The 17,336-nt window shown below is 41.1% G+C and overlaps 1 protein-coding gene across 2 annotated transcripts in view; it reads right to left on the bottom strand.

Annotated features, from left to right (window-relative positions):
* Nucleotides 1-17,336, bottom strand: part of camk2b2 (calcium/calmodulin-dependent protein kinase (CaM kinase) II beta 2) — a 55,542-nt gene that overhangs the window by 22,271 nt on the left and 15,935 nt on the right. For both annotated transcript variants that reach the window (XM_088319996.1, XM_088319995.1), the window contains exons 7-14: nt 13,894-13,996; nt 8,810-8,893; nt 8,653-8,747; nt 8,453-8,575; nt 6,666-6,749; nt 6,530-6,572; nt 4,394-4,465; nt 2,371-2,405 (exon numbers count right to left, since the gene is read on the bottom strand). In XM_088319996.1, the coding sequence (XP_088176122.1) occupies nt 2,371-2,405; nt 4,394-4,465; nt 6,530-6,572; nt 6,666-6,749; nt 8,453-8,575; nt 8,653-8,747; nt 8,810-8,893; nt 13,894-13,996 (639 nt within the window). The remainder of the gene's footprint in view (nt 1-2,370; nt 2,406-4,393; nt 4,466-6,529; nt 6,573-6,665; nt 6,750-8,452; nt 8,576-8,652; nt 8,748-8,809; nt 8,894-13,893; nt 13,997-17,336) is intronic.

Raw genomic sequence — 17,336 nt, 5'->3', positions numbered from 1 at the left:
TGACGACTATAGACGTGAAACGTCAACCTTTTATGTAAAGGGACAGTGTGTATTACTAAGTGTTGCTGGATTTTGTAGGGCAGGAGTCACCAACGTGCTGTCCAAAGGCACCAGGTAGCCCCCTAAGAATACCTGAGTAGCACACAGTTCCAGTTCTGAAAATAGCTAACCTGTCATGGGTAATCAAGATTTTCTAGGGAATTTGATCCCTAACTAACATGATAAATCATTGACATGATCAGTATCTTTCAAAACATGATCAATTCTGCCAAAATTATTTTTAAAAATGGCCAATAGTTGATATGTTTAAATCACTCAGTGCCCTTATTCAAGGCAAATGTTTTACTTCTTGACTGAGACTTTTGTTTAGCCTAATTTCATAATTACAACTGGGTAATAACATTATAATAACATAGTAACAACATAGTAATTACATAACGTTTTCATTAGAAATTAATATCAAACTGTTGGCCAATGTGCTTATCAGTAACAAAACAGTGCTTTTAAAGTTTGGAGACTCCTGGTGTAGTGCAACATGAAATCGAGTGCTAAAAAGCACAAGGAACTATACAAAACTCAAAGGGACCAAATCGCACAATATTTCCTCCCAGCCTTTCACGAGGTTTTGGGGATTTTCAGGTACTTGTAGCAGTAAGATGTCGGAAAATGATGCAATCTCCTTCAGTTATGTAAAATTTATGCAAATCTATTATGCTATGAGCATTTTTAAAGAAATGCATGTTCGTATGATAGTTTTATGTTTTGGCCCATTAGTAAAATCAGTATTGTTTTGTCTTTAATGAATGAAGTTTTTCTTACAAAAGTTATGATCTTTAAAATAAATGAATGCCAAATGCGCCCTCTGGCCGCTAGAGGGCAGTAAAGGATATACTCTCAGCTTTAGTAGGCCCAGCCTATCTATCCATCTATCTCCCTTGGTCATATCCCTCAAAAGGGGTGACAGACAGCAAGACAAACACATACAATAACAAAGAAAATTAAAAAAATAACAAAATAGCAAAAAAACAAAACAAAAAAATGTTTGGACCATGCCCAACCCAAATGCCCAAACACCCAAACAAGTTAGGCACCTCGGCACCTAAGTTGGTCATTCTTTCGTCTCTAGGCCCAGCCTAGTACAGTGGAACCTCGGTTCTCGACCATAATCCATTCTAGAACCCTGTTCGAAAACCGATTTGGTCGATCACCGAAAATCGTTTTTGCCATTAAAAGTAATGTAAAATCATTTTAATCCGTTCCAAATCCTTGAAGGCTTACCATGAACGTAAACATGAAGCTAACCCAGGCCAATCGTACGTTCGCGTTAGCGTAATCTTCCGTACGAAAGATTACGCTAACATGAACGTGTAAAAATAAAAAAATCAGGTCGTTTACACGTCATTTAGCACCGGGGTCTCCACAACAAGTGGTGAGCGGTTAAAGGATAAAGAAAAGATTTATGAATAGGATTTCTTACCTTTGTGGTTGTCTGCAGAAGCCATGCTCTATTCCCTCGAAAGAAGGGAAACTCGCACATCTTCTTCATATTTTGCTATTATTTCTTTCTTAAATGCAATAGTTGTACGCACTACTCTTCTTTTTTCACCTGTAGCAACTTTGCTGCTTGCACCGACCTTCTTCCGAGGCATAATTAGGGGTTAAAACACTCCGTTCACCGATATTAAAAACGAAAGCAAAAAGAACCGCGCGGTCACGTAACAACAGTTCTTAACGAGGGGTGGGGGCAATCTACACCCGTACGCCGCGCAGCATCGCCCCTAGCGTACCGGCATTCGAACTCCGATTTTTTGAACGAAAAGCGAAGCAAGATTTTCTCGAAATTTTTGGTTGAGAACCGATTTGTTCGAACTGAGAGGCGTTCGAAAACCGAGGTTCCATTGTAGTTGGATTTGATATAGTCTAATGGTATTGCCCAAGCACTTCCAAAACTTTTATTTTGTATTTCTTTTTCATTCATTTCAAACTCGTGCAACAATTAAGGAGAAAAATACATCTTAATATAGCTCCCACTTGAGTTTGTGTAGTGTGGTGAGTTGGTTATGGTGTCAAACTGCATTCACTCAACTGTTAAAACAAATCAGTAAATTCAATGCCAAACAAGAAAATCATTTTTCGCCCCATTATTTTTGAATCAATGATTTCATTAAATTAACAAAGCTAAAACATTGAAGTTGACATTCTTTTAGTGATCTGGTCTTCATGGGAACAGAAAGTCTGGATCAGGCCTGAGAGCCAAACCTAGTTTGACATCCCTGTGCTAAATAACACACAATGTCCCTTCAAGTAGGCCAACAATGAATGAGTTAATCGATGGAAGGATGGACTAACAAAAGGCATGCCTTGCCCTACCTTGGCATCCACTTTCTTGTTAAGAAGGCTTTTTGCTGCTGCAGAGAGGCAGAAGGACACACCCTCAGCAGGTAGCGTGCACATGTTCCCCCCGACTCTCAAACCGCTCGCACCCTAAATCGGCAAGTGTCCATCACTGAACATCAATGCCGTCCACCTTTTGCCCCCCACCCGAAAAAAAATAACCCTCTCTCTAACAGCCTCTGTCATTTCCTCCCTCAGATGAAAGTGCCGAATAAGCACGCAACATGAAAGATCAACGCGTCACATGATGTCAGATCAGCGTCGGGATCACAGGAAGTCATTTGCCGTATAATCCCCAATAGTGCCGCTGGCGCACTTTACACTCAAGATGAGATTAGTCACTGGCGTCCGTAAACACGTTGCTAACTTTATGCCACGTTTTGGTACGGGTATAGGGGTACGGGGTGCTTCAAAGTTCACACCTGAATTGCCAGGAGATTTATTGTGTTAAGACAAACGCATTATAAAGGAACACATTCCTGGAGGGCAATTACTCTCTAACTTAGGGGTGTCAAACTCATTTTAACTCGGGGGCCACACGATGGAACAAACATTCTGTCGGGGGCCGGACTAGTAGATTAAAGAGAAAGAAAAAGAGATAAAGAAATAAGAGAATGAGGGAGGGAAGAGGAGAGAGGGCGGGACAAAGAAAGAAAAAGAGAGAGAGGGAGAGAGCGTGAGAAACAAAAGATAAAAAGTCGTGAGAGAGGAGAAAAAGAAAGGGAGAGGAAGAAAGAAATCCAAAGAGAAATAGAAAGACAGGAGAGAAAAGAGAAAAGAAAGCACAAAGGGTATGAAGAGAGAAAGAGAAAAGAGAGAAAAGGAAAAAAGGAAGTTATAGCAAAAGAGGTTAAAAGACACAGAGAGAGAAAGAGACAAAGAGCAACAAAGGATGAGAAAAGGAGAGACACAGAGAGTGAAAGAGACAGAGACAGAGTGGATGAAAAGGGGTGGAAAAGAAAGAAAGAAAGAAATAAAGAGAGAGAGAGAGAGAGAGAGAGAGAGAGAGAGAGAGAGAGAGAGAGAGAGAGAGAGAGAGAGAGAGAGAGAGAGAGAGAGAGAGAGAGAGAGAGAGAGAGAGAAATATAAGTACAGTGTCTTTGTGAGAGGCACCTGGCTTTGGCAACATCAAGTTGACATATTTCAACCTGCAGCTTGTTTTTCTCTTGCGCTTCTCTGAGTGTTGTCTCGCGATCTGGATTCAATCCCTTAGCGGGCCTGATCTGGCCCGCGGGCCGCCTGTTTGACACATGTGCTCTAACGAGTACTGTAACGTGTTATTTATCAAATTTTGTAACTCTACTGTTGTTATTTAGGGCATTAGTACATAACTCTGCTACTTTACAAATACAGATAATTTAATATAGTGATCTGTGATTATCGAGTACTCTTGCTTCACTTGCATTGTCATATACTGTACATCCCTTGATCCGGGAGAAGGTTGTTTTTGTTTGCCTACCAAAATACAACTGAATACAGTTATGGTGGAGCCATCTCGACCACAGAGTACAAGAACGCTAAATTTATATTTCTGTAGATATTTCCCCTACCGTATATATTTGCATTTAGGCCGAATTTACAACTATAAAATACTGAAATGAGGTTGGCTGAGCCGAGAGAACACAATTTTTCAGTTTTGTGATTTGCGTTTACTGACTGCAACCTGTTAAATGTAAGTCCTCTACCTCCCACAGTTGTCTGTACCGCCGTTCAAGAGAAAATGTAAAAGAAAATATTTATAAATAATACCAAGAATTAATTTAAAAGAAATAATTTACAAATATGGTTTTGAATAAAGTTATTTTGTTTATATAAAAAGGTAAGCGAGTTTATTTCTTTAACTTCTACTTCTACAACTGAAGTAGGAGACAATAGTGAAGGGAGAAGCATCTTACCTTGTCAAGTCATTCATTGTGGAGGTGGCACACAAAGACAGGAGTCAAATGTTACGATGTAGGGAAAACAGAACGGCGCGCAAATAAGCAAAACGGCATCAAACCTTGTTCCACAATGCCGCCGGCGCTTCCTATCCCACTGCTGACAGATGCCGGAGCCGTAGTTTGACGGCCAACTAGGAAAAAAGGAAATCCTGATTTGTTAGTCCAAATTTACTTGAATAAAATTGTTTTAATTCTTTTTGTGTTGGCACTAATTTGTTCATTGGTTGCATTCCAAATGCAAAAATATTCTATATTCAAACCTTAAACAATTTTGCAACTTGTAAAATACAGATTCGATCAAATTGTAAGTCCCATCTCATCTCATTAGCTGCACGGCTTATCCTCAGTAGGGTCGCGGGGGTGCTGGAGCCCATCCCAGCAATTATCAGGCAGTGGGCAGGGGACACCCTGAACTGGTTGCCAGCCAATCGCAGGGCACACAGGGACAGATAACTCGCTCGCTCTTTCACACCTAGGGACAATTTGGACCGGCCAATCCACCTGAAATGCATGTCTTTGGAATGTGGGAGGAAAACGGAGTGCCCGGAGGAAACCCACGCAAGCACGGGGAGAACATACAAACTCCGCACAGGAAGGCTGGTAGCTGGATTTGAACCCACACAGTTCCCAAGACCTTAGAACTGTGCCGCACACGTGCTAACCACTGCGCCGCCATGCCAAATTGTAAGTCATATTTTCGAAAAAATGTAATGATGACTTTGGTTAAAAAATAACTACATTACTGTTTTACAATGTTATTCCCGTAAAAAAATCCATGAAACAATCTTCCTTTCAAATGAGTGATTATTTGACTGTAGTCACATGACAGTAATCCCTTGCTATAGCGCGGTTCATCCTCCACAGTCTCGCTGCTTCACTGATTTTAATCATGCGTTATATTCTTCATTCTGATTGGCCAAACAGTGCCTAAGACAGTAAGTTGTCGTGGTTGGCATGGCGCCCAATTGGCCGCGCCCGTGTGTGTCACAGTTGCCATGGTGCCCAATTGGCCCTGCTCGTGTGGCGCCAGCTGCGGCTCGTTGACAGATTGACTTTCTGTCTATATAAAGCTCAGCGCTATCTTGCTTTGGTTGTCAGCCCATCAAACGAACTTCTGCCACACAAGACGTGGGTTCTGACTTGGTCCTCTTTTGCTGTTGGTATTTCAAGTCCGGTATTGTTCCCGTTTAATTTCGGGTTTCAGTTTTGTTTCCGTCTGTTTTTGTCCTGTTTGTTAGTTCCTCCAGTTTTTGTTCCCGTCTAGTTTCTCCTGTTTATCGTCGTTATCCTGATTTGTTATCGATCTCGTCGGTCTCTGGCTTCCCGTCTTTCCACGCCAGACCGGCCTAACGTGCATGACTCCCCATTTCCCGTAAAATAAAGGCTTATGTGAGAACGCAACGCGATTTGGTCCTGATCCTGTTCTGGTTCTTGACATAAGTATTGGTAGAAAATAATTGAGTAAATGTTTACAGGTAGAATATACAGTACTTATATTTGTTAAAGAGAGGCCTGTGAAAAGTATGTTATTTGGTTTTAATGTACAATCAAGTATTTTGTTGTATAGTAATTGACCAAAGCACAAAGCAACTCTATCCCTCTCTTCTTCTCTCTCCCCCACGTACTCACTCTCTCTTTTTCTTTCTGGTGCGAGAGCTCCAGCTGACCCGGAAGACCACCACATCTCACTCTCCCAAGGTAATTGTACGCAAAAGGAAAAAAACATAACTGCTGATTTGGTGCTGGAGTTAAACGCTTCAAATACGCCATAAAAACCTCTGCTCAATTCTTTCATTAGCTATATTCACTTTCGACAACATACCCACCACTTTTTCAAACACTTCAGAAAACCCACCTCATTGGAAATTTCATTAAGTTGAATTTTTTGATTTTGGACGTATGAATAAACTTGGTTGTGTGTTGATGAACCAATGTGTGCTTGTTTTTGGTTGAATTATAGTAATCATTCGGCAAATCAATGAACCACCGATTCATAAATAAATATGTACAGTATCTCCTTCAAAACGACAAGACTAATCGTTGTTTTAAAGAGTGGACCTTGGGCATCCTCTTCTGGGTAATCTGAGGTAACTGCAATTGGCACTCAAAAATTCTAATAACTGTTACTTTTTAAACACAAGATAAAAACATTACAAAACATTCATCCTTAATGGTATTGTAAAATCGCATCTAACCTGAGAAGTTCCTGGAGACCAGCATGGTTGTCAATATTGCACCCTGTCGAAGTGGAGCAGGAAAGAAAAAATAAGATGAGAGCAGGGAAGGTCGGAGGTGAAAGGACAGCGCTGCCTCGGTGCATGCACACTTTACCTTCAACTTCCTCCTGGCGTTGAACTTCTTCAAGCATTCCACCGTCTCCTGCCTGTGCATCATGGACGCCACCGTAGAACGTTGCTGTCAACACATTGCCACAGTCATTTTTTAGTCAATTTTGGCCTTTACTCATTGGTTGTATTTTTGTATGTTTTTGAGTAAAGGCTAGTCAAGTCAAATCAAGTCAAGGCCACAAATCTCATTCCTGTCAGGTCGCTGGAGTTTCCTTTAATCCCTGGGGAACAGTGAGAATCAAAGGTAATTTGCTCTGTCACCGTGGTAACCACCAATGACGACAGCACAAAAAACACGTCTGTGTTACAATCTGACTCTATTCTCCATAGTATGCTTGCCCTGAAGCTGTTTTCTAGAAATCTAGGGCTCACACTTTACTCGATGCAACCCTTATTAGTTTTCTTTTGGCACTGTAGTCAATATGTGCTCTTTTTCATAAATGCTCTGGGAATACCCATCTTGAATGGTCACATGACCCAAAAACACGTGATGTAAACAACTTGCAGTAGAGCAGACAACGGCTTCAGGTGTTGCGGGGCACTGCGCCATTGGTGTCACTGCGCCATTGGTGTACTGCATCCAAAGGCATTGACGCCAAATCTCCTACGCGGTTGTCACCACGTGTGCTCTGAGCTTAATCCTTTATTTTAAAACACAGTGCAAATTGCTCGCAGCTCCCGGATCCCTTCACCGCTAAGGTCATGAGGGCACCGCTTCCTGCGGTGTGTCTTGGGCAAGTACGGCCTGGCGGCGCCCATCCCTCTCCAGGCTGTTTTTTTGTGGTAGGGGTTTGCTCTCAGATATAACAGATAGTAATAGTTTCCATGAATAGCAGTAGCAGGAGAAGCCTCCTGACTCAGATACAGCACTTTCATAATCTGATCGCTGTTGGTGGGCAGCTCAGTGTGACAATACTGAAACTGGGGAAAAAACATTTTGTTCCGAAATAATAAGTTTCAATTTTACGAATACAATGTTAATCAAATGCGATTAATGACTATTCGTGGCTAATATGCAATAGTATTGCGAGAAAATCCAGTTAGTTGACTGCCACTTTAAAGTATTTTAACATATGACGAGAGTTCAAAATCCTGCTGTCCCGCATGCTAACCAAGGCGTTCGGCTCAAAGGCAGCGTAGCCTTCTCACCTTGTGTAGTGTTGCATTTTTGGTCTAATTTCCTATCATTTAGAGTATAAATAATAGGAACATTTGTTTTTCAATTAAACGGTTTGCGCTACATGACGCACGGACAGACAGAGACAAAATTGAGTATTTGTCTTAACTCTTAGCATGCAAATCAATCAATCAATCTTAGCATGCAGCTTTTAATCAGCTGTGTACTGTAGTTTGGAATCTACAGTGATTCCAAACATCCATCTATCCATTATCTGCACCGCTTATCCCAGCTATCTTTGGGCAGTGGGCAGGGGACACCCTGCACTGGTTGGCAGCCAGTAGCAGGGCAAACAGAGACAGACAACTTACTCGCTGAATGCGGGAGAAAACCGGAGTGCCCGGAGGAAACCCACGCAAGCATGGGGAGAACATGCAAACTACACACAGGAAGGTTCGATCTCATGACCTCAGAACTGTACCGCACATGCGCTAACCACTGGGCTGCCTTGCTACCGATTACAAACATTGATTTTCCTTACTTTGGACAGTTCCCTGCGGTGCATTAGAATATGTTTCAGAGCACTCTAGTGTGCCACAGCACTTATATATATCACGTGTTTGTGGTGGCATAGGGTGAATCAGCATACGTACGCAGACCCATGGGTGTTTAAGGGCTTCCTGGGCCGTGATCCTCTTGGCCGGATTGATGGTCAACATCTGATTGATCAGATTTTTGGCTTCGGGGGTCACGGTGTCCCATTCTGGAGAGGGGAACTAAACCCACACACAAGTGAACATGTGTCACAAGAGCGAGGATGAGGAAGGTCAAGGCGATCTTGATGAAGGCTCACATCGTAGGCTCCTGCTTTGATCTGCTGGTAAAGTTTGTGCTGGTCCTCGTCCCAGAAGGGTGGGTAGCCCACCAGAAGGATGTAGAGGATCACACCTACAAACAAACACACGTCACCTACCAAAAATCGTGCGCTTCGCTGACAATGCGGCTCTTACCGCACGCCCAGATGTCCACCGGCTTGCCGTACGCTTCTTTCCTAAGGACTTCAGGAGACAAATACCCGGGCGTGCCTGCAAAGCCTAAACACAAAAGACAAAGCCAGTGTTTGGAGTAATGCATGACCATGAATGCGTTCCTGGAACTCAATTACATTTCGTGGCTCTACCACTATAAGGACGCCCGATCTCAGGAAACTAAGCAGGGTCAGACCTGGTTAGGACTTGGACGGGAGACCGCCTGGGATACCAGGTGCGGTCATTTAGTGCACGCTCTCCTGCAACAGCACTGACTGTACTCCACCAAGGCCCTGCCCCGATACACTCGGTGAAAATGAAATTCCCTTAAGGGACCAAATAAATAAAATAATAAGTACCAAAAAGTGTTACAAATATAATTTCGTAACTCAACTGTCATTACAACATGGTACGTTACTTTGATACTTTTTAAAAGCAGATCACAATGTTTTTTTTCTGTCCATAAGCCGATAACCTCAATGCGCCAGCAACGCAACGCTGATCCCAACATAAAGAGGTGCATGTGTTTTTGTATGTATATGTCAAGACCAGAACGGAGACAGGACCCACTTGCGTAACGTTTTTCACAAGTTTTATTAAATGAAAGAGGAAGGGCTGCGTCAACGATTCGGAGTTCGCTGGGCGCGGGAAGCAGGTCGCTTTGAACGCGGAAGTGGGAGCGATGGCGGTGTCGGGAACGGATAAACGGGTCAGTAGCCGGAACAGAAGAGCAAAAAGAGTAGACGTGATCAGGATCAAAAACGGGTCGAAGCAGGGGGACAGATAGGAACGAAAAATGGGTTGGAGTCAGGGTAAAAAAAAAGGCTTGCCTAGGGTAAACTAATGTTCGCAGACGGACTGACAACAGGTGACAGAAAGGAGTGGGTTTAAATAGGGACAGGGAGCCAATCAGAGTCCGAGGCAGTTGGCGCCAAATTGAGCGGGCACAGGTGCATCACATCAGTAATCATGACAGTATATACTAAATACAGTTACCACGGCCCTGTCTCATGCACATAGTACGAGGTCCCTTAATTTCTTCCCAATTCTTTCTAGTGTATATACTTCCAAGCCGTATTAATACCTATAAAATAAAATACTGAAATCAGGTGGTCGGTTATATGTACATATTTGGTTGTTTCATCAGTAGCGAATGGCAGGCAGCCCTTGAGGAGGGGGCATGGCTTGTACAGAAACAGCAAAATCAATGGGAAAACTTGAGCACGTAATTTACATAGTGAGTCTTTTGGGTAATTTTTCTTGTAAAATTATTTTTGCAATACACCATTGCTGGAGAGAAAAAAAAAAGTCTTGGACATTACCCAGAAATGAGGAAGAACATCTCCGAGTGGTTTAAAGACTAAAGACAAGATTGATATGGCGTGTCTCGGCTGTGTTAATTTTCAAGCTCTCAAGATTGCACAAGCCAAGATGAAGGGTTCACCACTTTCACAGGATGGTGTACAGGTTTTCTTCTATTTTTTTAAATTCTTTATTATTAAGTTGCCATTTTAAGGCAGATTTTTAATTTGTACCTAGATATAGTTACTTTCAGAGTAACACGGCACTTTTTTGTTTCACAATTGTGGGGCGAAAAGAATTACCTTTTTATATTAATTTTCTAGTAACCGTAACTAATTCCTTTTTTCAGTACAGCGCCCAACACTGGACACAGCTCATGTTACGGGTACCAGATTACCCCAGGTACCACACAAGAATATTGATTTTAATTGGCTTAGGACTCTCCCACAGGGTTTCTGTAAAATAAAGAGATTGTGTATTGGAATTAAGCTATGTAAACAACTCTGCTTGAATCCTTTGACTGATATGATTTTCTTTACAAATATCAATAGAAAAACTTCCTCCATTGATGAGTCAAATACTCAAACAAGGTAACCATAAACCAAATAAGCAATTTCCTTTTGTAAAGTTCTAAATGTGCTAAAAGTGCATTTTGATCCTATTACAGGTATTCAACAAAATGGCCATCATCCATTAATCTGTCAATTTTAAACTCCACACTAACAAATGAGATAGAAAAGGAGATAAATAGAAAAACTCTGCATCAAAGAGGTGAAACTGAAATGGGTCATGATTACTGATGTGATTCACCTGTGCCCGCTCATTTGGCGCCAACCGCCGCAGGTTCTGATTGGCTCCCTGCCCCTACTTTTACCCAGTCCTGTCAATCCCCTGTTGTCAGTCCGTCTGCGAACCTCAGTGTATACTAGGCAAGCCTTTTTCGACCCTGACTCCCACCTGTCCCGTTTTTGCTCCCGTCTGTCTCCAGCTGCGACCTGTTTTGATCCTGACCACGTCTGCTCTTCCGTCCTGGCTTACGACCAATTTTTGTTCCTGACTACGTCTACTCTCCCGTCCTGGCTTATGACTCGTTTCCGACCCCGACCGCGATTTGCTATTCCAGTCCCGGCTACCGACCAGTATTTCCGTCCGTGACACCGCCATCGCTCGCTACGGAAGATCCACTTCCATGTTCGGATCACAGTCCGAATCCGAGAGCGACTTGCCTCCCGCGTCCAGCGAACACCGGATCGTAGGCGCAGTCCTTTCTCTTTCTTTCAAAATACGTCTCGCAAATGGCTCCTGTTTCCGTTCTGGTCCTGACAACTGGCTGCTTAGTGAACTCTTTTTTTTTCAATAAACCTCTTAAAACACTAAATAAGCTCTCATTCTCCACATTCAAACAGTCAGAAATAATGCTACACACATGACAATACTTATTGTGTAAGTCATTAGTGTAAAAACAACAGACTAACCTGTAAATAAAGTGATTGCGTGTTGGAATGAGGATGTTTAAACCACTGTGCTTGAATCCTTTTACTGATAGGATTTGGGCAGACGTGACACACGGCATAAAGCACACCGGTAAACAGATAACTTACAAGGTTCTAGACCTAAGATTTATGGCCCGAGCCCGAACCCGAACCCAAACCCGAGGCAATTTCGGGCCGGGTCGGGCCTGAAATGTCAGTTATACGGTCGGGTCGGGTCGGGTTCGGTCCTGCTTTTTTTTTTTTTTAAATTAATTAATAATTATAAATATATGTTCATTAAAAATATATACTTAAACTATGTATGGATACTAGACCAAGGAATATAGTAAATCAAATAAATATTATTTGTGTACAATTAGTTGTGATTGCGGAAATCATAGCGTACAGTGACGTTGGTGACTTTTCCATCCGCATTAACAAACGCATTTTGTAAAATACGATCGCGCTTTATTGTTTAAATAAACGCGTTATATAGACTAGAATCTCCCAATTATTATAATTAGCTCGCTTTATTTTGTTTTAAAGCGTATTATATAGAATACGATCGCTTTTGTCGGAAGCGTACATTGACGTTGGTGACATTTTCATCCGCGTTAAAAAACGCAATTTGTAGAATACGATCGCGCTTTATTGTTTAAATAAACGCGTTATATAGACTAGGATCTCCCAATTGTTATAATTAGCTCGCTTTATTGTTTTAATAAGCGTTTTATATAGAATACGATCGCTTTTGTCGGAAGCGTACATTGACGTTGGTGACATTTTCATCTGCGTTAAAAAACGCAATTTGCAGAATAAAATCACGCTTTATTGTTTAAATAAACGCGTTATATAGACTAGGATCTCCCAATTATTATAATTAGCTCGCTTTATTGTTTTAATAAGCGTTTTATATAGAATACGATCAGGGGGGGGGGGGGGGGGGGGGGGATTTGCATAGGAGTCGGAAAAGGGCACAACACGTCAACACCCGCTTAATGAAAGTGCTGCGCTAAAATCTTAAGGACGTACTACTACTGCTGCTGTGGATTATGGCCCAATGATCAAGTCGTCAAAATGACGGACGCCCTTAAATGTTTTCGCTACCTCAAAAAAAAAAACCCGTCAATGACAGATTGTCGCTTAATGTAACATCTGCAGTGCAGACACAGAAATATAAAAGATGTAAATGTTTATACAGTTTTATTTAACTTAGGCCTAGATGTTGTAACAAAAGGCAGAGTTTAATTTGTTATCATAAATCACCCCTCCTTATAAATAAAATATGTAATTTCGGGCCCCCTCGGGCCGGGCCAGCAAATCCAGTTAATTAGTCGGGCTCGGTCCGGGTCGGGTTTAATACCCCTCGGGCCTGCGTCGGGCTCGGGTGCTTTTTTTTGGCCCGATCTTACCTCTACAAGGTTCCTACCCCATTCACAAAACACTAAAGACGCTCCCTTACTTACGAAAATTCGAGTTACGAAAAACGGTAGATACGAATATTTTTTCCGGGTGTCGAAAAATATACGGACATTGCTGTAAGTTAGATTTTGTATTGTGCACCTTTTTCTGAGTACAGGACAGTACCATAGGGCTTCTTTCCGCCGCTACCGGCGTGTGGCGCTGTGAGAGCCCACCCAGCATCCACCCGGAAAAAGGAATCCAGGTTCCTCTTCCTAGTTCGTTTGTAAACATTCTATACTGTATCTCAAGCGAACTTTGAAATTTTTATTGTTAAATATCTCGTGCATCCATTCAATATGGTTGGTGTAAAGTGTAAAGAAGAGGCAAGACGTTTCTTTTGAAATGAAAGTGGAATAAGAAAGCTTGATGCGGTTGAGAAAATGGTTGATCGCTTTTTTTCACCCACGGAGGAGGAAGTCGCCTAACTCTCGAAGCTCATCTTCCAAAAGTAAATTAAACTCAACGATATTTATTTTAATAGAGCATATTATTTTATTAAATGTTTGTTCTTTAGTACAAAACAATACAGGTTACTTATACAAGCCTTAAATATACTTATATAAACCTTAAACATACATTCCATACAAAATATAGCACTGGAACAAATTATGAACAAATTCAACTTATGAACGATTGTCCGGAACGTATCTCGTTCGCAAGTAGGGCAGCATCTGTATAGCAATACAGTAAATTATCTTTAGTTTTTCACCATGTAGATCAATCGATAAGAGAATATAAATTGTGTTCAAGATTCTTTTCAAAGTAAAAAATCTTCTGAGTGTATCACACTCACAATGCTGATATATAAACTGGAGGCATGCGACATACCGAACCAAGCCTGCTGGTCGCCTTGGACCTCAATGGCCAGCCCGAAGTCGGCCAGCTTCACAGCCGCGTTCTTGCACTTGCTGGCCAGCAGAAGATTTTCCGGCTACAACATAACCCAAAACACAAGCACATCATAACTTGGCAAATGACAACAAAAATTGAGAACCCAAAACCACAAACTACTACAGGGTTCCTACAGCTTAAGGCAAGTTAAATTCAAGCCTTTTTTGATGCCTTTTGAAACCAAATTTAGGACTTAATCGACCAAAAAAAAACAACAATTAAACAAACAAAACAAAGCTAAAAAATTGAAAAGGTGTTTACGGTACTTCATGGATCCTCAGCCAGTTAGATAACTACCAATTCCAGAGAACCCTTCTGCTCCATTCATGAAGCATCTTTTATCATGATGCATGAAAAATAACTTTTTGGTCCAAAGTAAAACTTTTTAACACTGCTATATGTATTCATGACCAATTTTTGCTTGAAGAAAAAAACAACAACTTTGTACTTCCTGGTTGTGCACAATTGATATATATATATTACTAAATCTTTGTGTTCACATTTTTAAGACTTTCAAAATTTGGTTCAAGACATTTTAATGCCAGTTAAGGCCTTATTTTTAGAACAATGAATTCAATGCCTTTTAAGACTTTTCAAGGATCCGCGGGAACCCTGTATTAACCACACACAACTAAAACACACTTCAAGGAAAATATCCAGTAGCATAAGAAAAAGCCACACAACTCTCAGTGACTCTCAGTGACACGCAGTCAGGAGAGGCAGGTGAGGCAGTGTCTCACCAGTCATCGTGGTAATACAAAATTAAAAATATGTCAAATAGTTAGATTTATCCAGTGTTCAAGGTCTTTACATTTACCTTCACAATTTTTGTATTTTATTTCTCAAAATTGCAGAATTTTCCCCTTATATCATGAACATCATTCATACAATTAATATGTAACACATTTCTGTGCTGAGCATCTGCAGATGAAGACTGAGGGACGCAATTCTCTTGCCTCATGGCAGAGGGCGATAGTGGACCAAATATTCTGATTTTGCACACACCTTGGCTTCAAACAATAGTATTGGTGATAATGCTAGCAAGCTAACAGCAAGTCAAACAAAACCAGCATGTTTTTTTTGTCTCATTACCTAAACTTTGTTTTTCATAATGGAGGATTACCTGTTTAGTGATGCTTTCATTCAAAATCAGCAATTTATAGGCTTAATTTATAGGTTAAGGTAAGCCAAAAGAGGTTTTTCCATGCTAAAGTTGATATATTGCTTTCATGCACAGCCAATCAAATGAAAAATAAGATGTAGGTTCGTTTATTTGTAAATCTTACGGTGCCTCACCAGACAAAAACCTCACCGCATGTCACTAACGACACTGATGCACACCTCTGGAAAATGTTGCAAAAAGAAAAGTAAACAAATCCCAAAAATTAACTTTCAATGCCTTTTTTTCTTATTCTGATGGTATTTGCAAGTAATTATGCTAATTTTTTATTAATTTAAATTTTTCCCTACATATTTTTTCCTAAACTCATTAAATATTATTTTTCAATGGGGATCTGCTAGCACATTGAAAATGTTCAGTTTTAAAATTAGAATAATACAATAAAATATACCTCATTTTATTTTATTTTGATCAGATACATCATGACAAAACACTACACAATAGGAAAACACTATTAATGACACATGATTTCAAACCTTGAATAAGATACTTTCATGGTTGCCATGGCACCCAATTGGCCCCGCCTGTGTGGCGCCAGCTGCGGCTCATTGACAGATTGGCTTTCCGTCTATTCAAGCTCAGTGATCCCACTCTTCCTTTGTCAGTCCGTCAACGAACCTCTGCCCCGCAAGACGTGGGTTTTGACTCGGTCCTGTTTCCTGCTGGTATTTCCTGTCCGATATTGCTCCCGTTTATTTTGTCCTGTTTAATATCAGTTTCCTGTTTGTTACCGTCTAGTTTGTCCTGTTTAAATTCATTATCCTTTTTTTATATCAACCCTTTCTGTCTTGTTGTTTAATATCGGTTTCCAGTTTCTTTCCCGTCTAGTTTGTCCTTTTTTTTTCGATATCCTGTTTTGATATCAATCCTGTCTGTCCAATCCTGTCCAGTATCGATGTCGTTGGCCTCTGGCTTCCTATGATTCCACCCCAGACTGCTACCCAACATGCATGACTCCCCATTTCCCGTACAATAAAAGGCTTGTGTGAGAAACGTCACGCATTTGGGTATCCTGTTCCGGTTCATGACAGATACCCCCTAAAAACAAATTGAGCCAGTAGACAATTACCGTCGCTTGTGAACAAAAGACAGATTTGAAAATAAACGGCCTAGTCACAATTCAGCCGACTCCAAATTAGCAAAAGGACAAAGCCTAAAATTCATTATAACGAGCATTTAGTTAGCTTAAGTTCACGAGGCCCAGAAATCTACTTTGTTGGGACACGAAGACAAGAGGAATGACTTTTTTCTTCTTCCACTAATCGTTTACATCCGAGTTGTGAAACGGGTAAAGCTGAGAAGCTGAGAAACGGCTTCCTCCGAACTGCAAAATAAAAACACCTCAAAAACATCATTTTATACAATGTAGAGCAGCAGTCTCCAACGTGGTGCTGACAGGCAATGAGGTGTCCCCCTTTTTTAGTGGTTGACTGAGTCTATTTCACCCAACTTCCATTATTTAATCTGGTAATAACATAGTAATAACGTAAAAATAACATGATACGTTGTTATTTTGAAAATGCATCTCAAACTGGTTACCAAAAAAGCCCTGATGTAGACTGACTGACAACTGAATGAATGAATGGATTTCATTACATCAAAAAGTAAATAATTACAATTAGATCCATGAATAATCATGAACTGCATAACAACTAGATAAGTGAAGAAGTTATAAATGACTGATATAATAAAAAAGGTTATAAGTGAAGAACTCAATAAATGATGACTGTACATTCCTCTTGTATATCTGGCCATACGTAGTAACACATTTCAGTATTCCAACAAACACAAATGTAAGACATTGTACAGTGTCTTGAGGATGGCCTCTAAACGTATTTGTCATGATTACTGATTAGTATCACCTGTTCCTGCTCATTTGGCGCCAACCGCTGCAGGCTACCTGATTGGTTCCCTGTCCTTTTTGAAGCTCAGTCCTTTCACTCTCTGGTTGTCAGTCCGTCAGCGAACCTCTACAAGGCACGCACTTTGACCCTGACTCCCGCCGGTCCCGCTTTTGCACCTGTTTTTCCACACGTCCGTTCCTGATCTCCCCGTTTGTCTCCGGGTACGACCTGTTTTTGATCCCGACCACTTTTTCTCTCCTGTCCCGGCTATCGACCTGTTTCTTCAGTCCTTGACACCACCATCTCCCGCTCCGGAAGATCTACTTCCGTTCGGATCTCGATCCGATTGTGTGAGC

The sequence above is a fragment of the Urocampus carinirostris genome, chromosome 16 (genome assembly GCF_059441175.1).
Source record: "Urocampus carinirostris isolate Australia breed hairy pipefish chromosome 16, RoL_Ucar_1.0, whole genome shotgun sequence".
NCBI lineage: Eukaryota > Metazoa > Chordata > Actinopteri > Syngnathiformes > Syngnathidae > Urocampus > Urocampus carinirostris.
Note: the sequence above shows the minus strand (reverse complement) of the source record. Positions and strands in the feature narration are given on the sequence as shown.